At 38.7% G+C, this 23,114-nt stretch overlaps 1 protein-coding gene across 1 annotated transcript in view; it reads right to left on the reverse strand.

Annotated features, from left to right (window-relative positions):
* The window catches only part of LOC128227383 (eukaryotic translation initiation factor 5B-like), a 71,889-nt gene that overhangs the window by 42,665 nt on the left and 6,110 nt on the right, over window positions 1-23,114 (reverse strand). The window contains exons 2-18 of the mRNA XM_052937882.1: window positions 22,874-22,984; window positions 22,250-22,358; window positions 20,529-20,663; window positions 18,872-19,333; window positions 18,564-18,672; window positions 17,282-17,379; window positions 16,642-16,758; window positions 12,819-12,969; window positions 12,311-12,400; window positions 11,931-12,140; window positions 8,453-8,649; window positions 8,020-8,127; window positions 5,576-5,686; window positions 4,541-4,608; window positions 3,970-4,111; window positions 2,743-2,874; window positions 1,892-2,074 (exon numbers count right to left, since the gene is read on the reverse strand). Of these exons, the coding sequence (XP_052793842.1) occupies window positions 1,892-2,074; window positions 2,743-2,874; window positions 3,970-4,111; window positions 4,541-4,608; window positions 5,576-5,686; window positions 8,020-8,127; window positions 8,453-8,649; window positions 11,931-12,140; window positions 12,311-12,400; window positions 12,819-12,969; window positions 16,642-16,758; window positions 17,282-17,379; window positions 18,564-18,672; window positions 18,872-19,333; window positions 20,529-20,663; window positions 22,250-22,358; window positions 22,874-22,984 (2,533 nt within the window). The remainder of the gene's footprint in view (window positions 1-1,891; window positions 2,075-2,742; window positions 2,875-3,969; window positions 4,112-4,540; window positions 4,609-5,575; window positions 5,687-8,019; window positions 8,128-8,452; window positions 8,650-11,930; window positions 12,141-12,310; window positions 12,401-12,818; window positions 12,970-16,641; window positions 16,759-17,281; window positions 17,380-18,563; window positions 18,673-18,871; window positions 19,334-20,528; window positions 20,664-22,249; window positions 22,359-22,873; window positions 22,985-23,114) is intronic.

The following is a 23,114-nucleotide window of genomic DNA, read 5'->3' on the forward strand; positions in this document are numbered from 1 at the left end:
GGCTAAGTAAGATCTTATTTCAATGGCGAGACAAATGAAGGCTCCTGTTATATATTAAATAAGATTTATTTATTTATTACGTGTTTCAAAAACACCTTACACCTTTGAACTGTTGAAGTTTTAATACTGAATTAATTTTAAATGTTTGTTTTTTTAACCGAAAAACCTATTTGTGTTTCATTTTAATAACAAAAAGTATAATTTGATCCAGCTTCATGTAAGAAAATTGGCTTTGATTATAACCTATATTTCAAGCAAATAAAATCTCCTTATGGCTTTAAACAAGTTCTATTTCTTGACAATTGCATCTTTCCAACTTAACAGCCATGACATGTCATAATTTCATTCCCCAACTGCTAAAATCTTTTATCATAATTTGGTTCCCCACCTGCTAAAAATTCATATCATAATTTGGTTCCCCACCTGTTACAAACTTGTCATGATTTGGTTCCCCCACATGCGAAAACCTTGTTTCATAATTTGGTTCCCTACCTACTTAAATCTTGCATCATAATTTGGTTCCCCAACTGCTAAAAACTGGTGTCATAATTTGGTTCCCCACCTGCCAAAACCTTGTGTCATAATTTGGTTCCCCATCTGCTAAAAACTGGTGTCATAATTTGGTTCCCCACCTGCCAAAACCTTGTGTCATAATTTGGTTCCCCATCTGCTAAAAACTGGTGTCATAATTTGGTTCCCCACCTGCCAAAACCTTGTGTCATAATTTGGTTCCCCACTTGCTTAAAAACTTGTGTCATAATTTGGTTCCCCATCTGCTAAAAACTGGTGTCATAATTTGATTCCCTACTCATTGAAAACTCTTCAGAATCGAAAGACATATTTAGTTAAATCAAAATAACTGAGAAAGGCTTGGTCCATCATTCGAAATCATTCAGATTTTACATTTCATGTTCCAACTATTACTTCTAGTCCAACTGAACCACACACGTTCATGGTAAGTTCATATTATATCTATACTCATGTATATAAACATGTATTATCTGATTTCTGTTTTATGTGTATCAGCTGGAGGCTTTATAATGCAATAAATCTTCAATCTTGAATATTCCATTATGTTGTGGGACAGAAAAAACAGTCTTGTCAGCTATTTTTTCACCTGTCCATCTATCAACGCAAGTTAAACTTTCACATCAATGTATCCTAGTGTAGCCTATTGTGACACGAAGTATGGGAGGGGTGATATTTCACTACTTTCAGCGACCACCCTTAAGATATCAACTACGGTAAACCCCCTGAGAATGAAACCATCATTTATATGTTAATTACAAATATATATCTTATATTACACAACAGCGCTACTTTCTGTGGACATTTCTGTGACAGATATGATTAATAATTTTCAACATTGAACATAATTGAAAAAACTTTGGAAATAAATCACTTGAAAATAAACCGCCAACAAGTACATGATGAAAGAAGGCATTTAATGCTTGGATTTCACAGCGTGACTAAAGGGAGACAAGTACAACTTTAGAAGTTGAATGTGGACATCTAATCTGTTGCAAGTTGTTTCCCTTTATTACAGTTCTCAAAATAAAAATAGAGCATACAATTTTAGTTTTACCATTTCACACTTATTTCAATCAATAGATTTGTTCATACATGTATATTTAAAGTCCCATGTATATTTAAAGTCCTAGGGGCTTTGGTTTGCTATATTTGGCATAAGGAGTCTAGTCATAAAGTGTCTGCCTCTCCCCCAAGAGGTTGTAGGTTCAAGCCCAACCAGGAACGTTCTCGTTTGCTTTCATAATGGACTTAGTACTTATTCCAACCGAGGAAACAGGCTCAAGAGTGAAAACATCCGCTTACAGCTGTCATCATTAAATGCATTGGTAAAAACTAACTTTGGAACAGTAGTCTCCCTTACCTCCATGACTGTTGAGTGAAGCTCTTCACTGAAGGAGATTTTCTTGGCTAGCCATTTCTGACAAAGGTCACATATAAGCGCGAGAAGATTGCCCATCCCGTCCCCGGAGTGAGCGGACGTCGGCACCAGAGATATATACTCCTTTGGATTCTTGTTCTCGTAGAATAATGCTGCGTTCAGGCCCTATACAAGTGCAAGTAGTTAAAATAACATTTCTTCACATTTTGGAATGAATTTTATGTTTCAGGTTTTTTTAATCTCAGGTTGTTTGGACAATGATGTATAACCTTAAAATGAGGAATTCTGGCATTGTTTTTCATACAGAATTTCTTAAATTCTAGAAACCTTTATCTATTTTTACAATTGTCTGTGCATTATGACTGCAATAACACACACAATTAATACCATTATCCATAGTGAAACAAAAGAAATTTTTCATATTCTACAAATGCAGTGCATAATGAACAATTGCAATATCAGTCTGCAAACACCAAATTCTAAAGTCATTTGGCCTGTGGAATAAACAAAGTTCCTATTCCCAAGAAGTTATCAAAGCAAACACCATTTTGTACCACACATCAATTGATGAGGCTTAAATTTGATTACGACCTCCCTCGATAATTACCGTCATTGCTTAACAAAAGATATATAAATTGAATCCAAGTTTACAGGCATATGTTTGTCCATGGTTATCATGTAACTTGTAAAACACTGCACTGGTTTTACAGTTATAAATATTGATATAAAGGTGGTTCAGCATCTTGTCAATTACACAGTGCAAGCCCATCAGGTTTCCATAAATCATTTGCTTAGAAATGTTGAAATTATTTTCTTTCGCTCAAATGTAATACCTGTTCGGCAAGCTGTGTAACTACAAACTGTGATCGTTCATCGAACTCCTGCTTGGCCATCTGTTGTTGTTTCTTGATCACGTTCACGACATCACTGTTCGGGTTTGGCTTCCACTGGTACAATCGATCGATCTGGAAAAGGCGAGGAAATATGGCTGATTTTGTTGACATGTCTCCTTTTTCCACTTAAGAGAAAAAAGATTAGTTTGTATGCCATAAAAAGTGGCCATTCTGCAACTCAATTAACTACAAGTCATTGTGCTTTTCCTAACATTGCCAGGGCATAACAGTTATAGAAGTAATTTATAGAAGTAAGTTGTCGAACTTAACATAACAGTTGTTATCAATAATAAATGAAAAAATCATGCGTCGATGCAATGGAACCAGGTTTTCAATTATTTGCACAATCAGAAGATAATAAAATTATATGCTAGAGCTTAGTCAGCTAAACTCCCAACAATGTCATAACCTTCCACTTGATACAGTTCTGTGAAAGGTTGTTGAATTAAATATCAAAGTGTTTTTATAAATATGGCACTCATATTACGTATATTTTATTGGCTTTGTTTAGGCAACTGCCAACCTACTGACGGTGAAACATTGTGCCATGTTATTTTTTAATTCCAAAACGCATGGCCAAGTTACAGCCCCAAATAAATATTGACTTGATCCTTAAGTGTGACCTTGACCTTTCAGCTATAGACATGGTTCTTGCATGCAACACATTGTCTTGTCAATTTTTTTGCCAAGTTATTTTCAATTCCCAACCTGCATGGTCAAGTTACAACCTGACATGAATTGTTATTGCTGTCATGCCTGCATGGTCAAGTTACAACCTGACATGAATTGTTATTGCTGTCATGCCTGCATGGTCAAGTTACAACCTGACATAAATTGTTATTGCTGTCATGCCTGCATGGTCAAGTTACAACCTGACATGAATTGTTATTGCTGTCATGCCTGCATGGTCAAGTTACAACCTGACATGAATTGTTATTGCTGTCATGCCTGCATGGTCAAGTTACAACCTGAAATGAATTGTTATTGCTGTCATGCCTGCATGGTCAAGTTACAACCTGACATGAATTGTTATTGCCGTCATGCCTGCATGTTCACCCAAAAACAAACTGCTATCTACTAACATAGATTTAAAGGGTTCAGCCAAACACATGAAAACAAAATATTTAACTTTTTACTCAGCCATATGTAGTTCTTTAATCTATTTACCTTATTGAGAGCAACAATGAATGGAGTTTTCCTTTTCTTGAGCAGGTTTATGGACTCTATGGTCTGAGGTTCTATGCCGTGCATGATGTCGATGACAAGGATGGCAATATCGCAGAGGGAGGAGCCTCGTGAACGCAGGTTGCTGTGGGATGGTAAAACTATCCAGTTAATGATATTGATGACTATAATAAGTATATAGTATAAGTATATAGTATAAGTATATAGCATAAGTATATAGTATAAGTATATAGTATAAGTATATAGTATAAGTATATAGTATAAGTATATAGTATAAGTATATATAATTTAACACAGAAACATTGAGGCAAAATGACACTGTTTTACAATGTTTTAATAATGAAAGAAAAACAATTAAAATGATGCTGGCTGCCATTCAGCCATTTAATTGATCAATAAAGGGTTTCTATTTTGTCAATAAATAATAGCGTATAGTTGTATGGTCAAATAGGTTACTTTAAACCCCTCTGACAAACAGTCTTCGTCAGGTGATCGGGTGGAGAGGGGCTCTATTCCCATGGTATGAGGGCTGGTAATACCATAGATTACATACCTGAAGGATTCGTGGCCGGGCGTATCAATAATGAGTAGTCCAGGTAACTTTAATTCCTTCTTCTGAAACTGTTAAAAGAGTAATTATATATAAAATCAAACTGGATAAAAACAAAATGAAGATTTTCTCAGTGTTCTCAATAAGAACTGGCTGCCGGCTATTGCCGGTTCAAATGGCAATGGGCTAGTTCAAATTTGGAAAAATAAGTCAATTTTAAGTAGTCTTAGTAGTAGCTGGTCAGTTACTTTACTTTTACGGACAGTTCAACTGAAACTCAATCAAACATGAAAAGGTGTGTTTGTCAGGCAAGAAAATAAAGGACAATTTAATCAAGAAAACTTAAAATAGAGTGAAATGATTAAAAAATGTATGATTAAAGATAAAACTAGAGCTGTCATATGAGTGACTAATACTTCTACAAGCTGTCTGGACATCAGATGCAAAATGTAAACTGCTTCTTTGAAAAGGGGCCATAACATTGTCAAAACATTGTTGGATTGCAACAAACATCAATCTTTACCTGTAACTTATAGCATTCAACACTTGTACCAAACTTTTGGTGTGCAAATTCTTAGTAAAAAGGGGACATAACTTTAAAAAAAAATTGTTAGTTGAAACCGAAGTCAACCTTGTACTATATTTTATGGTGTTTAACATGTGTACCAAATATTATTTAAATCTGTCAACACTTTTTCATGAATTATTTGCTGACACCGATTTTTGACAAAATCTTAGATTAAAAGGGGACATAACTCTGTCAAAAATTACTGGATTGTAAACAAAGTTGAATTTGACCTGTATTAAATAACATTGAACAAGTCAACAAAAAATGATTTAAATCTGTTGACCCTTTTTTAAGTGATCATCTGGACAAAACCAACCAACCATCATATTCCTCATATATACTCTCTGAACTTGATTTTGTGGAGGTATAATGAAACTTTGACAATAACTTCTTGGTAACAAGGTTCTTTCTTTTTTCATGTGGTATCATTGGCTTATACACTATAAATTGTTTGCTTTAAATGATCTTACCTCTTTACACATGGAAGTTTTATCAAGAATGGCCTGTTTGGGAACATTTGTAGCACCAATCTGCTGTGTTATACCACCCGCCTCTCCATCCTGGACATTCGTACGACGCAACTGAAACATAGCCGGGGATTACGAATCAAGTGATGGCCAGTTCACACAATGTAATTATCATAATAAAAATTCCTTTCTTTTATCTGACATTCTTACAATTGATAATTGTCAATCTTGAAAATTAGCCAGGGGTTTGCTCATGTATGAGCGATTCATGCCCTTAGCAGTGCAGAAGGGCTTAATCCCCTTTTGAAATTGTTTCCCAAGTCAACAAGAGCCATCACAGGAGTAATTTGGGCCTAAATGATAGCATATTTGAAACGGGGTGCATTTTGAAGGCATGCTATTAAGTAATTGACAAACTGCGGTAGTATGTAGCAGTCATGTTATTTTTGATGTGTGGCATGATATCCGTGACAAATGTAGTGCTTTTCATCTGTTGACTTGTTCTGAGCAAGTATGGAAAGTTTGAACTTATCATCTGGAATGGTTTTTAAGTTATCTACAAACCCACCACAAATGCTTTAATTAATAAAATTACAATGGGCCATTCAAGTGATAATTTTTAAGCATTTGTTAAATAATTTGTCACAAAAGAGCCAATTTTTACTGCAAGGAAGTTTAGAGAGTGTGATTATGGCATCTAAAACTGCTGGAAGTTATTAACAAAAGCATAAAACATGTTAACAGACAGACAGGCGTACGGACGGACGCACAGACAGGGTGATCAGTAATTTCTATTGGGCACCCTCAAATTTTTGTGGGTTCTAATTATATTCATAACTTACAGGGCTCTCACTAGGCTGAAAATTTTGGGAGAAGTGACTTCTCCCTTCAGTCAATTTAGGGAGAAGTGGGGAGACTTTAGGGAGAAGTGATACTTTTCATAACACCTGATACAAAAACTATGCCGTACCACACACCTCAGTTTATATTCACATTCAAATTGATTGCTATATAACTATATAAAATGTTCATAAAATAATGTATCATTTTTGGCTCAGCAAAAGTGTATTTGTCAATGTCACATAGTTTATCTTCAAATAGCATCTAAAATGAACCAAAAAAATACATCTAAGGATTTGAAATAAGGATTTGAAATAATCATAATGACCTCATCAATGAACTGTCAATAAAGTAGGGGGACGAATCTTGTTTTGGTACGTTTGGGATAGGGTACGAATGTCACATTCAGCTGTGCTGTTATTTACTTGTCTCTGGCTATTTTTTTTTTAAATATGCTGACATTTAAGAACCAAATGACATTTAAATCAGTGTCCTTGATGAAAAAGTTACCAATACATAATGGGAAGTTGAAAAATTAACTCGGAAAATTGTTCTGACAAAATGGCGATCTCGCCGATTTTTTTGACATCGTAACTGTAACAGGAGAAAATGACTGTAAGTAAACTCTACATAAAGCAAAAAAATAATATTTTTTTGTGTTTACAAATCATTTTTCATCATGAACATTTCACTAAAACCAATCAAATATTTGGTGATACGTCATGTTAATGATTTTCTTAGCGCCTACTTGCCGATGGCCCAAGATGGCTATGACCGTCTGCTTCAAAAGCAACAATGTTTAAATGTCTTGCTTTGTTTGTTCAATACATATATTAATTACTTTTTAACTTAAATTAATGCTTGACACGATTTTTCATAATTATGTCTCCAATTCTATCTCATTTTAACGAACTTATATCATTTGATCGGGGTCTTCTGAATGTACATTCTGATTGGTTAACTTTCAATAGCTTCGCCTACTGGCGATGTTTTGGTAATTGGATGACACGGCCCAATTATCGGATTAGGAGATTACCAATTTGTATGAATGGCTTATTGCGATGTTTTGACTAATGGGACATTGGCCAAATACTCGCTGATTGACAGATTTACAATGTGCTAAAATTTTCGGCGAAGTCAATGTCGCTTTGATGATACAAATGGGCGAAGTCTGGGAATTTTAGGCGACCACTTCGCCCAAGTCGCCCCCTTGCGAGAGCCCTGACTTATTGTATATCCTACTACTGTTTTTAAAACAAAATGTCCGATAAAAAAAATCTTAACAAGTAAACAACAGGCTAAAGTTTAAAGCTCTCCATCCTCATCATGACTTTAGAACCTTTGTGCATTTTCTTGAAATATTGTGCAGTCATATGATATTGCCACTAGTAAAATAGACAATGGATAGCACTTGGCATGAAAAAAGAAGCTTGACTTCATTAGGGCTTAAAATTCATGATTTTTTGAGAATTGATCTCCTCATAAATTTAATATCTAGCTAATCTTTGCCAATGAATAAATTAAGGTGTGAAGAATTTCATCCCTAGTGAAAAGGTTGAACAAAAAAAATCAAAAAAAGGTACCCGCAGAACTTTTTCTAAGCATACCTTATCAAGGATCTTGGTTTTTCCCGTGTCAACGTGACCCAACACACAAACTACTGGTGCTCGCAGATTCTCATCATTTCTAGCAGCCTCACATTTCTCATGTTGTCTCTGAAAGTGAAACTCACACATATTTTGACTGTCAACCAGAGGTTGGTCGCAAGTTGAAGGATAAGCCTTGGAGATTAAATGAATACTGTTCTTTTTCTATTCAGATTGCTAATAAAACTAAATGATATTTTCGTTACTAAGCAAAGGTAGTGTCACCCAGTTTTGTTGAACGTAGGTTTCATTTAGTTCAATCACTGTCAGAAATGTTACCTCTTTTCTTGATTTTTACGTTCTATAGCAGCTTCAAGGCTACTGCAAAACCCTGGTGTTTTCTTAACAAGCCAATAAGGGCACTATATCTTAACAAAAGCCTTATGTTTCATACCTTAATTTTCATCTTGGCCCTTTCCTCCCCCATGAGTGCCTCCTCTTCGCTATCAAAGTCATCATCAGACGCATCATCATCGTCATCTTCATCCTCATCGTCACTCTCGCCCTCACTAGAATCCTCCTCCTCCTCAACAGCAGCAGCAGGGACTGATTTTGGTTTTGGTTTGTCTTGAACTTTCACCTCCACCTTGGCTATAATGAAGAGCATCATATTATTTATAAATTTCTGTTTCACAATCATCACTTTCTCACACAAGCATTACTTTCTTAAGCAAGTATTACTTTCTCACCTTAGCATTTTTTTCACCTGCAAGCATTTTATTTTTTTCAAGCACGCATTACTTTTCCATACTAGCATTACTTTTTCAAGAAAGCCATTACTTTCCCATACTAGCATTACTTTTTCAAGCAAGCATTACTTTTCCTTACTAGCATTACTTTTTCAAGAAAGCCATTACTTTCCCATACTAGCATTACTTTTTCAAGCAAGCATAACTTTCTCAAACAAGCATAACTTTTTCAAGCAAGCATTACTTTCCCATACTAGCATTACTTTTTCAAGCAAGCATAACTTTCTCAAACAAGCATTACTTTTTCAAGCAAGCATTACTTTCCCATATTAGCATTATTTTTTCAAGCAGGCATTACTTTCCCATACTAGCATTACTTTTTCAAGCAAGTTTTACTTTCTCACGCAAGCATTTTTTACAAGCAAGCATTACTTTCCAATCAGAATATAGTTATAGAAACTTATTAAAAACAGACTGATAGAATTTTTTACTTCTTTTGATCAATTTGCATTAGTCAAAAAATATTGCCGCCAGAGTTAGAGATTTCTATGTGCATGAGTATTGAGCCAGAGTTAAAGAGATTTTCAGAAATGTGATTCTTGTCTTACCAGGTTTCATGTAAAATTGTAACACAAAATCTAGAATTTTAACAGCAAAAACCATTTCAAACAAACCTTATGGTTAAGTTATGGCCAATATAAATCATTCTCATCAAGAAACAAGAGCTGTCACAGTATGTGACGAATGCCCCCGAATGTGACATTGACCTATGAACAAGGTCAGTACATGAAAAGTTAATCTTGCCTTTACATATCGAATACATATGGCAAGTTATTTTAAATTGCCTCTGAACATAAAAAATACCACCCATATTTGACAACCTACACTCTTATGACCTTATATTCAGCATTCCATTGTGAATAAACACTTAGTGTATCTTTCACCTTAGAGCTAGGGACATGGGTCTTGCGCGCGACACGTCGTCTTGGTATGCCGAACACATATGGCAAGTTGTTTTAAAATCTGTCCACACAAGGGAAAGTTACAGCCCGGACACAACAACCTATACTCTATGTCCTTATATGCAGCATTACATTGTGAATAAACACTAAGTGTGACCTTGTCCTTAGAGGTAGGAACACGGGTCTTGCACACGACACGTCGTCTTGGTATGTCGAACACATGTGGCAAGTTATTTTAAAATCTGTCCATACAAGAGAAAGTTACAGCCCAGACATAACAACCTATACTCTATGTCCTTATATGCAGCAGTCAATTGTGTTTAAACACCTAATTGTGACCTTGACCTTAGAGGTACGGACACGGGTCTTGCACGCGACACGTCGTCTTGGTATGCGTAACACATGTGGCAAGTTGTTTTAAAATATGTCCATACAAGGGAAAGTTACAGCCCGGACACGACAACCTATACTCTATGTCCTTATATGCAGCACTCCATTGTGAATAAACACTAAGTGTGACCTTGACCTTAGAGGTAGGGACACGGGTCTTGCACGCGACACGTCGTCTTGGTATGTGGAACACATGTGGCAAGTTGTTTTAAAATCTGTTTATACAAGGGAAAGTTACAGCCCAGACACGACAACCTATACTCTATGTCCTTATATGCAGCACTCCATTGTGAATAAACGCTAAGTGTGACCTTGACCTTAGAGGCAGGGACACGGGTCTTGTACACGACACGTCGTCTTGGTATGTGGAACACATGTGGCAAGTTGTTTTAAAATCTGTCCATACAAGGGAAAGTTACAGCCCGGACACGACAACCTATACTCTATGTCCTTATATGCAGCATTCCATTGTGAATAAACACTAGGTGCGACCTTGACCTTAGAGGTAGGAACACGGGTCTTGCACGCGACACGTCGTCTTGGTATGTTTAATACATGTGGCAAGTTATTTTAAAATCTGTCCATACAAGGGAAAGTTACAGCCCGGACATGAGTTATTGAGCCGGACACACGGACGGACGGAAGGACGGTGCGATTTTAATATTCCCACCTTCAGGGGCATAAAATCAAAACCGTAAATGACTGGGTATTAGACACACTTTTTTCCCTTAGAATTTGATGTAAAAAAATGCCTGCGTATAATACCCAGTATCAATTTTTTGAACTTTTTTTCTGAGGTCGATTTCAAGCTGAGAGTTTGTTTAGTATCATGTAGAAAGGGATGTTACTCGCGTCATATTGATCCGAGTATATACGGGTTAAAACGGCAGTTGAAGATCGGGATACGGTATATCGTAAGACGTTAATAATTTTAACAAAAATATTTTTCGATTAAAGTTATTCAATATTATTTTGAATAATAAATTGAACTGAACAATAATTAAACATGCATATAAAAAGCAAAGTTTCGCACTGTCAAAATATTTTGTGTCAGTTGTATGATAATGTGTGAAAAACTCGCATTGCCTTTTGTTCTGTTTAACATACCAATACTACAAATTGATGCGATAATGGTTTTGTTTTTTTCACACATTTATGCGAACTTTATTCTTTTCTGTAGGTGTTGACATTTTGAGAACAAACCCGTACAATATAAGGTTTATACATAACTTAACTTTTCATTCTCGACAGGTTATCGTTTACGATATACTGTCAAAAAGAAATCTTACATATTTTCATAAAAGGCACTTTTCAGTGCTATCCAGAAACAAATGGTCACAATCAGTTCTTTTAAGTGCCATTCCTAACATAAAACAAATTAAAATGAAACACATTTCGCATTATCATTGTATGGTTTTAAAGATAACCATCGCCATTTTCACGAAAAAATATATTTTTCGTCACTGTCAACAAACATGGTGACCGAAATTGACAGATGTTTTTGACATATTTTCTATGCATCCTTTAACCCAAAACATAGATTAAACATTTTTTTCTCAGATTTTTCACGGATTTTTTTGTCTGCGTCTAATACCCCCTATCGTCTCATACCCAGTCATTTACGGTAATGCTTTAAAATACCTTGACTTTTCACTCTCAAAAAGTGGATGAGAAAACAATAGGTCAAATGTCCAAAACTTCATTTAAGTAAACAACATTGCTAACATCATCATGTTAAAATTTAAAAAAAATCTGAGTGATTCACCCAATATCAAGCAACTATATTATATCACACACAAGCAAAGTAAAGCATACATCCCCCACTCCTCACCTGGTTCTGGCGTAGAATCCTTCTCCTCTTCTTCCTCCTCATCCGAGCTTGCAGCCCAGTCATCCTTCACATCTGCTGCCTCCTCCAGTACTTCAGGTGGGGCCTCTGGCGTCTCCATTGTTGGTGAGGGAGGTTGCGGGGCCTCCTCTGACACTGGGGTCTGGGCTGGAGTGTCTTCAGGGGATGGAGTTGTCTGCTCTTGGCTACTCTCTGAAAGAAAAAAATAAAGTACTGCATTGACATAATAGAGCAAAGATCAAAACTTTAAGAATAAGTTTACATTGGTAGTACGGAGGTTGCAAATATTAAAGCTATAAGTATGAGTATACATTCTGGACATACAGAGGTAGCAGAGATTAAAGTTTTGAGTAGGAGTATACCTTCTGGTTTAGGCTGAGTCTTCTTCTTTTTCTTTGTGTCATATACAGGCCTTTTCTTCTTCATGTCATCCTTCTGAGGAATTTCGAGGCCTGAAAATCACACATGTAATTATATCAAAGTACTAAAATATCATATCCTTGTTTCTGTGAAATTCTCGAATTCTTTCATATGTTAACAGGATTACCACTAATTTTTAACGTGAAATTCTACACAAAAGTGATTTAATATTAACAAATTAACAGTTAAGCTCGGCAGTTAAGGAAGCTTTATGACAGTAGATGTATATATCAATATTGTTTACATTGATGAACATCTGGAACAGAATTGAGGACCATTTTTTATAAATCATTTTTTTAGCAAAATTAAAATCATGTGCTGTCTAATATTATTCACTCCTCGCAAAAGCCTCACACAAAGTCAGCATAGATGTCATGTTCCCGCATGCAGTCCTGTTATCATTATACTCCCAACTAATGCTAAGTTCACTACAACCAAGCATGTGCCTACCCTGAGCCTCCCTCATGGCCAACATCTGCTGTAGCCGGGCCCGATCCTGCTTCTCCTTGTCTGACAGCAGTTTGCCTTCTGCCTTCAGCCGCTCCTTGCGAGCCTTCTCCTTCTCTTTCTTCTTCTGCTTCTTCTCTTCATCTAACCGTTTCTATAGAAAAAGAAAACAATAACCATGTTCAAAATGAGAATCAATTTATTACAAACTTTTTTCACAAGGAATTTATTCAGACTAGGAAACACACACTGAATTTGACTAAGGAATTTTTTATTGCATTGCATATGGCCCCTTCCTCACATTAAAACCTATTCCACGAGTGCTACCCTGCACCCCCCACTCCCTTCAACACTTATTGCCTCTTTCCACACCTGAACCTCATCCCCAGCAATGTGTCAGCCTTTCTCTCTCATTTATTACTGTCTTCCTCCTCCTCCACCTTCCTCTCTCATCCTCCAACTCCAGCCTCCAGCCACCCCAACTCATATTCTGTCATACCTATACCAGGTGTACGGTCCCCTCCTCTTTTTGATATTGTGTCAGCTCCACTTACCCCTTCACTAGCCCCTCCCCACCTGTTTTCACAAACCCCAGCCGCCCACACCCTTTTTTTTCATAATTTTATTTTATGTTTTCTCATTTAATACTCTCTTCATCAGCCCTCCTTTCCCACCCTCCAACCCAACAAACCCAACCCATACACTGTCATGCCTTCTCCTCTGTCAGATGTATTGCCTCCTCTCCAACCCTCCAACCCCAGCAAACCCAACCAATACCTTCTCTGCTGCAAGGTGTATTGCCTCCTCTCCAACCCTCCAACCCCAGCAAACCCAACCCATACACTGTCATACCTTCTCTGCTGCGAGGCGTATTGCCTCCTCTTGCACCCTCTAACCCCAGCAAACCCAACCAATACACTGTCATACCTTCTCTTCTGCCAGGCGTATTGCCTCCTCTTCCACCCTCCAACCCCAGCAAACACAACTCATACACTGTCATACCTTCTACTCTGCCAGGCGTATTGCCTCCTCTTCCACCCTCCAACCCCAGCAAACCCAACCCATACACTGTCATACCTTCTACTCTGCTAGAAATAAGGCCTCCTCTTCCAACCTTCAACCCCAGCAAACCCAACCCATACACTGTCATACCATCTCCTCTGCTAGAAATAAGGCCTCCTCTTCCAACCTTCAACCCCAGCAAACCCAACCCATACACTGTCATACCATCTCCTCTGCTAACTAGAAATGTGTCCATAGGACACGGATGCCCCCACTTCGATTTTTTGTCACAGAAAATAAGCCATAATGATTATTCAGGATAATCTGCACATATAGGATAAGTTGAGTTGAGTTGGGTTTTACGGCATCGCAAGACTGTATAGGTTATATGGCGCCATTCAGGCAGGAAAAAACTTGTTGGATCCACATTGGACACATACTTTTCAAGAATTAGATTGGAAACATATATTTTTGAAGTATTTTTGGCAAAAAAGGGCCGTAACTCCTAAATGACTAAAGCGATTTCCATGACTATCGAACTTGATCAAGATATTATGGTCACAAACATGTGTTTAAAGTTTGGTGAGGATTGGACAAACAGTTTTCAAGAATTAGATTGGAAACATATATTTTTGAAGTATTTTTGGCAAAAAAGGGCCGTAACTCCTAAATGACTAAAGCGATTTCCATGACTATCGAACTTGATCAAGATATTATGGTCACAAACATGTGTTTAAAGTTTGGTGAGGATTGGACAAACAGTTTTCAAGAATTAGATTGGAAACATATATTTTTGAAGTATTTTTGGCAAAAAAGGGCCGTAACTCCTAAATGACTAAAGCGATTTCCATGACTATCGAACTTGATCAAGATATTATGGTCACAAACATGTGTTTAAAGTTTGGTGAGGATTGGACAAACGGTTTTCAAGAATTAGATCGGAAACAATCTTCGGGACGTACGTACGTACGTACAGACAGACAGACAGACAGACGTACGTACGGACAAGGGCAACCCTATATGCCGCCACTTTGTGGGGGCATAAAAATAAGGCCTCCTCTTCCAACCTTCAACCCCAGCAAACCCAACCCATACACTGTCATACCATCTCCTCTGCCAGGCGTTTTGCCTCCTCTTCCACCCTCTAACCCCAGCAAACCTAACCAATACCTTCTCTGCTGCAAGGTGTATTGCCTCCCCTCCAACCCTCCAACCCCAGTAAACCCAACCCCTACACTGTCATACCTTCTCTGCTGCGAGGCGTATTGCCTCCTCTTGCACCCTCTAACCCCAGCAAACCCAACCAATACACTGTCATACCTTCTCCTCTGCCAGGCGTATTGCCTCCTCTTCCACCCTCCAACCCCAGCAAACACAACTCATACACTGCCATACCTTCTCAGCTGAGAGGCGTATTGCCTCCTTTTCCCCCCCTCCAACCCAACAAACCCAACCCATACTCTGTCATACCATCTCCTCTGCCAGGCTTAAGGCCTCCTCTCCCACCCTTAAAACCCAGCAAACCTAACCCATACACTGTCATACCTTCTACTCTGCCAGGCATATTGCCTCCTCTTCCACCTTCCAAGCCCAGCAAACCCAACCCATACACTGTCATACCTTCTCCTCTGCCAGGTGTATTCCAGGCTTTGCCTCCTCTTCCACCCTCCAACCCCAGCAAACACAACCCATACACTGTCATACCTTCTCCTCTGCCAGGCGTATTGCCTCCTCTTCCACCCTTCAACCCCAGCAAACCCAACCCATACACTGTCATACCTTCTCCTCTGCCAGGCCTATTGCTTCCTCTTCCACCCTCCAACCCCAGCAAACACAACCCATACACTGTCATACCTTCTCCTCTGCCTCTGCCAAGCGTATTGCTTCCTCTTCCACCCTCCAACCCCAGCAAACACAACCCATACACTGTCATACCTTCTCCTCTGCCAGGTATATTGCCTCCTTTTCCAACCTCCATCCCCAGCAAACCCAACCCATACACTGTCATATCTTCTACTCTGCTGCGAGGCCTATTGCCTCCTCTTCCACCCTCCAACCCCAGCAAACACAACCCATACACTGTCATACCTTCTCTGCCAGGCGTATGGCCTCTGTTTCCACCCTCCAATCCCAGCAAACCTAACCCATACACTGTCATACCTTCTACTCTGCCAGGCGTATTGCCTCCTCTTCCAACCTCCAACCCCAGCAAACACAACCCATACACTGTCATACCTTCTCCTCTGCCAGGTGTATGGCCTCCTCTTCCAACACACAGCCCCAGCAAACCCAACCAATACACTGTCATACCTTCTCCTCTGCCAGGCGTATTGCTTCCTCTTCCACCCTCCAACCCCAGCAAACACAACCCATACACTGTCATACCTTCTCCTCTGCCAGGTGTATGGCCTCCTCTTCCAACACACAACCCCAGCAAACACAACCCATACACTGCCATACCTTCTCTGCCAGGCGTATGGCCCCCGTTTCCACCCTCCAACCCCAGCAAACCTAACCCATACACTGTCATACCTTCTCCTCTGCTAGGTGTATGGCCTCCTCTCCCACCCTCTGCAAACTCAACTCATACACTGTCATACCTTCTCCTCTGCCAGGCGTATTGCTTCCTCTTCCACCCTATGACCTCTGCAAACACAACCCATACACTGTCATACCATCTCCTCTGCTAGGCGTATGGCCTCCACCCCCACCCTCTGACCCCAGCAAACCCAACCCGTACACTGTTATACCTTCTCCTCTTCAAGGCGTATGACCTCCTGTCTAACCCTCAACCCCAGCAAACCCAAGCCATAAACTGTCATACCTTCTCCTCTGCCAGGCGTATGGCCTCCTCCTCTCGTCTTATTCTCTCCTCTTCTTCACGCTGGTGTCGTTCTTCTTCCTCCTTTTGAAGTCGCAGGACCTCCCTCATAGCCTCTATCTGAAATCATCAGATAGTTATGACAGCGATACAGGTTCAGAAAAGTTGATGCATGAGATGTAGAGCGTCGATTGACCAATGAGTTTTGAGATTGCTGATCTAGGTAAGTCTTAAAATGTAATAGCCTATTTAACATTAATTGAAAGCAGGGCTTCTAAAAACTGAAATTTGCCACTCTGGACCAATTTTAACTTTGCAGGACCTATTTCAGTTACAGGAAATGGCTAAAAAATCAGTCCGAAAATTGTTCATTTGCTTTCCAATTTCAGTCAAAAACGGCGAAGTCAGTAAAAAAAATTAGAAATTGTATTACACAAACAGTGTTAATCATACTGCCAGACTCGGACTGATAAAGGTTTCAAACTTTTAGAAGCCCTTATTAAAAGGTTTATAGTTCAGGTCTGATTCCTATTTTCAGTGTGTTCATGCGATATGAAAGCTTGGGAGCAGTCCTGCAAATTAATGAACATATAGCCAATGGAGAAGTTCATGTATAATATTAAACGGAAAGATTAACCCTTACCCTAGCATTGCTCTTCTTGGGCTTCTCCTCCTTCTCTTTCACACCCTTCTTCTTTTTCTTCTTCTTCCCACTCTCTTCCTCTGCTTCCTCCACCTCACCTGAGCAATAGCAATAGTTTTATACAAATTTGTTTTAACTGACCGTAACTGTACAATGTGAGTGAACATGAGAAAAATTCTGGTTGGACTTCAAAACACAACCTATACCAATACAATATTTCATCCTTATCAGACATCGATAACGGCCTTGTTTTTCCCTGTCTTTCCTCTGTGCCTACACAGGTTCCAGTGCCTCCTCTTTGTTTTTCCTACCTTCTTTTTCCTGTCCTCCCCGTGCCGCCCCAGGTTCCAGTGCCTCTTCTTTGTTTTCCCTACCTTGTTTTTTCTGTCCTCCCCCTGTGCCGCCCCAGGTTCAGGTGTCTCCTCTTTGTTTTCCCTACCTTCTTTTTCATGTCCTGTCCTCATGTGCCTACCCAGGTTCCGGTGTTTCCTTTGTTATCCCTACTTTTTTTCCCCGTCCTCCCTGTGCCTACCCAGGTTCTGCTGTTTCCTCTTTGTTATCCCTACCTTCTTTTCCCTGTCCTCCCTCTTTGCCTACCCAGGTTCCAGTGTTTCCTTTTTGTTATCCCTACCTTTCTTTCCCCGCCCTCCCCAGGTTCCAGTGTTTCCTCTTTGTGATCCCTACCTTCTTTTCCCCGCATCCTCCATCTTTGCCTACTCAGGTTCCAGTGTTTCCTCTTTGTGATCCCTACCTTCTTTTCCCCATCCTCCCCCTGTGCCACCCGAGGTTGCAGTGTTACCCCTATGTTATCCCTACCTTCTTTTTCCCCGTCCTCCCCCTGTGCCTCCCTAGGTTCCAGTGTTTCCTCTTTGTGATCCCTACCTTCTTTTTCCCCATCCTCCCCCTGTGCCTCCCCAGGTTCCACTGTTACCCCTATGTTATCCCTACCTTATTTTCCCCATCCTCCCCCTGTGCCTTCCCATGTTCCAGTGTTACCAGTGTTACCCCTATGTGATCCCTACCTTCTTTTTCCCCGTCCTCCCCCTGTGCCTCCCCAGGTTCCAGTGTGACCCCTGTTTTCCCTACCTTATTTTCCCCATCCTCCCCCTGTGCCTCCCCATGTTCCAGTGTTACCCCTATGTGATCCCTACCCTCTTTTTCCCCATCCTCCCCCTGTGCCTCCCCAGGTTCCAGTGTTTCCTCTTTGTGATCCCTACCTTCTTTTCCCCATCCTCCCCCTGTGCCTCCCCAGGTTCAAGTGTTACCCCTATGTTATCCCTACCTTCTTTTTCCCCGTCCTCCCTCTGTGCCTCCCCAGGTTCCGGTGTTTCCTCCTTGTCTCCCTTGACGCCTTCCTTTTCTTTCTTTGCTGCCTGCTTCTTTTTCTGCTCCTAATCATAGATATCAAACATTTTTTTGGCAATTAAATCATAATCGTTCAACAAATTACTAAAGAGATTATTGGTTTGTATTAGTTTTTACATACAAATCCTGTTAAATATTAGGTAGCATGGCGTCTTTGAGAAAATATTCAAATTGATTTTCACTCTTTTCACTAAGGAAAGAAAGAGAGACTACTCTCCAACTTACCAGTTTCTTCAATCTCTCCCTTTCCTTTTTCTCTTTCTTCTTCTGTGCCGCTGACTTCACCGTCCCGCCATCTTCCTCCTCTCCTTCCCCAACCTCTGCCTCACCACCATCATCTTTAGTCTTCTTCTCCTTTTTCTTTTTCTTCTTATCATCTTCATCATCATCGTCTAGGTCATCTATCGTTACCACCTTTGGTTCCACCTTTTCCACTTCGGTAACCTTAACTTCCGTCTCTTCACCGTCTTTTGCTTCATCAGCCTCCATTTCTTCTTCTTTTGCTTTCTTCTTTTGCTTTTTAGATTTCTTAGTTTCTTTTGGTTTTTCTAATTCAGCAAGAAGAGCATCTACGTCTTCTTCTTCAGCAGTTTTCTTTTTGTCTTTACCTTTAGCCTTCTTGTCTTTCTTTTTCTGTTGTTTTGTTAGTTCTTGCTTTATTTCTTCTTCTTGCTCGCTGTGTTCGCTCTGAAATGTAAAAAGTCAACCCTCAAATATAAGTTAGATATTCACTTAAAACAAACCAACTGTGTAAGTACTTGAACAATAATTTAGTATGCATTGGGTCTTTTTATTGCCTTCCTTGAGGTTTGTTACAGGAGTGAAATCCCTTCTGACTTACAGAAACATCTTGCAAAATTAAGGAGATCTTCTTGAAAATTATTATGCATTGCAGTGTTGCCTCAGTAAAAGCGGTTTGAGCTGCATCCCTTGTTTTTTCTACTAATTCAATAGAATTTTCACACTAGATTTTTAGGAGCGAGTGTTAGAAAATTATTTGAAAACTGTGCTGAATCATTTTATATGCAGTAAACCTAATTGTAGTTAATGCGAATTATCAATGTCCGTCGGTCTTAATATACAGGAGTTTGGTGTCCATATAATGAAACAAAATTTCTATATTTAACAATGGTTACCTTGACCTTTGACGGAACATACCCAAAAGCAATATCAAGCGACCTGTCCACATGTTCTTACTATCCAACAAGTTCAGTGTTAATAATATGAACGGAACTGAAGTTCTTCCATGGAACCCCTAGTTTGATGACTGCCCGCCCGACCGACTGACTGCCCGACCAACAACACGAACCATTCTAATAACCCAGTTTTCATTGAAAACCTTGTTAATTGAAGCTCAAGTTCTAGAACATTCTATACATGTATGCTTTTTCATTGACACATGTGAAGCATGTTTTATTTAAAAATCTTGAGCATTTTTTGAGTCATGGCTAAAGTCAAGATTTTTGTACACTGATAAGGATTTGACAACACCTAGCCTTTATTTTTTAAACCGGCGAGAAATTCCAAATTAATATTATTTTTATATCCACTGGTTCAATAGATATTTGTCTTTCATATTAGTTAAAACGTTTTACAGCCAACAAGATCCAAAATTGCAAGATGTGGCTCATTTGTAAAATAACTTTTCTTCTACATCACATTTATCCTATAAAATCTCTTTTCTCCTATTAAAATCACTTTTCTTCTATTTTTTTCCTTTTAAAATTTCAATCTATCATGCTAAGTTTTTTTCTATTTAAAGAAATAAATTCCAAAGATTGGCTATAATCATATTCAACAGCAAGTGCATTTATGAAATTATGACACCATCATATTCTTAATCAGTCATTTCATATAAAACTATTCAACTATTGACACCTACTTCAGACTTGGCATCATCTTCGTCGTCCATCATAAGCATATCAAATGTGGCCTTAGGTTTACTCCGCCCCGCTGATGTTTCCATGGCAACAGCTTCTTCCTCCTCATCACTATCTACCTGCTTCTTTTTCTTTTTCTGTAAGAACACATGATACCTTAAATTACCATATGCACCATATGTCGACATTCAGGGCTTCTAAAACTTTGGAACCTCAATCGGTCCGGACCTGGCGGCAGTCGGTCTGGACACAGCGACCCCCCCCCCACCGCGATGTCACAATTCCTAAGAGGGTTCTAGAGCCGCATAGCGGATTCAGATAGTCATTGATACAAGCTTAATTCAAATGAGATTCCCATCGAGTTCTGCGGCGTTTTTAATAAGAACGACTGCGATCGTATAAATAACTATGGCTGTCGGGAAGCGGTCAGACGACAAAAAGTGAAACAGTATTAGAATTTATTTGCTTATTGCATCTACAGTGGGTCAACATTCAACTGATACTCTGGGATAATAATAATAATGTATATCTAGATTTATAATGGGGGCTTCAAGCTATACGTGTGATATCGACAACGATTTTTTCATTACTGCGAATTAAAATGACGTAAGCTTCCAGACTATGTTGTTAATCAAGCGTGTCGCTGTTTATATCCTACATGTATATATGACTAGGTTCGGATTAACAATGACATATGCAATTTAAAAGAACAATTTAGATTAAACAGTTTGGTAATCAACAAACGGATATATCATGTAATAATCGACGACGACATAGCATATTCATATTGCCATGTGAAAACATGGACCGATTTTAACACTTAATCAGGATAGCTGCAAGCACACAATTAACACATAGTTTAATTGTGTCTTCTGCGACCTACCAATACACGTGATTGGACCGATTGCAAGCGTCTGCTAATTAACAGATAGGCTATAGAGTGATCAGTGTAGCGGAAAAAGCAGCTGGTCGCATTAGTCACAAGGTAAATAAGACACTTTTATGACCTATTGGGGGTAGTTTTGAATGTGTGAATGACCCATGAATATTTGTGTACTACAATTTCTGCAACTTTTACTAGCCCAGTCGTTTTGGACCGAAATCATAAAAAAAATGAGAAAATTTCGGACCGATTTTTTTTAAACTTATTGAAACTGAAATAGGTCTGGCTTGGTCAAAATCGGTCCAGACCAGCAAATTGCCGGTTTTTAGAAGCCCTTTCGACATTGCACCCTTTAAACATAGGCATTTTCCTTTAAAATCTTGCAATTTTCCACTGGTAATGTTCATTCATTTTCGGTTGGAATATGAACTACCCCACCTTTAGCAAACAAGAGGGACATGATGGCACTGAATCCTTCACCTGAGATGAGAAGAGAAACACTGCCTTTAAACATTTGTTGGGTATTAGCCCAATTGACTAAGATGGCTCGGACCCCCAGCAGGGAAATGAGATTATTTGATATTGTCAGAGATATAGTCTAAGATTACCACTTAACAAAAACCTTCTTTCTAAGATCACTTCTTACCAAAAAACCTACAGATGAACTTATATTCCTACACTGGTAAAATGTTTTCCAGCATTGCTCAAACATTGAATTTTATATAGCAGGGCTGATTGAAAATATTTCATGCCAAGTACTAGTGAAAGAATCTTGACTTTTTCATCCGAAAGTCTAATTTCGAGGATTGTTGGCCTCGTCTGTAACAATTTTACTTGTACCTTTTCTTTTTTCTTCAAAGGGGCCGCAACTTCCTCTTCAGCTTCGACCTTCTGACCTTTGTTAACCTCGAGTGACATTGATGCGATCTCGTTAGCAATATCGTCTTCCCTATAAACATTGAATAAAAACTTTTATTTTAAATCAATCTAGGATCAGTGAAATAAACGTGAACGTTCAATATATCTAAGCTTTTAAGAAAATTTCCATAAATACTTTGCAGTTTGAATTGTTTAAAACAAACAATGGAAAGGATCAAGAAAAAAATAATACAAATAGTCATTTATCAAAATGAAATTCTCTGACAGTGTGATTGCTTTGATCCAAAACTTGACAGTTTCATGAAAGTTTTATCATTTAAGATGGAAAATAAGTGCATGTCAATATTCAAAATGAAATGTAAAAAAATTAAGTTTAATGTATGGCAATATTTGAAAACCAGTAGATGTTTGATTTTCAGTTCAACTTACAGATTTAAGACAGAAAATATATGGCAATATTCAAATGTATAGAAATAATGACTGTACATGTATGAGTTCAATAGGACTGTTTTCAACTAGACTTTTCTTCTTGATTTTAAAAATAAAAGCAATCAGGCTACAACAGGAATTTTAAAGGCTCTCTACCAATCATCATCCTTTTTCTTGTTCTTCTTTTTCTCTTTTTTAGCGGGTTTGCTAGCTGGTTTGTTCTCTGAAGCTTCACTTGTCTCGACCTCTGGCTCAGAGTCACTCTCACTGGAAACAGAATATAACACTTTGTGAAGGTACATGTTTGTACATGCATGTAGGTATTGTCCAAGGAAATCAGGAACCATGTCCATGAGTGTATTTGACATATGATTATATACATTTGAAGAAAAGTGCA

Source organism: Mya arenaria, chromosome 3 (genome assembly GCF_026914265.1).
Source record: "Mya arenaria isolate MELC-2E11 chromosome 3, ASM2691426v1".
Lineage (NCBI taxonomy): Eukaryota > Metazoa > Mollusca > Bivalvia > Myida > Myidae > Mya > Mya arenaria.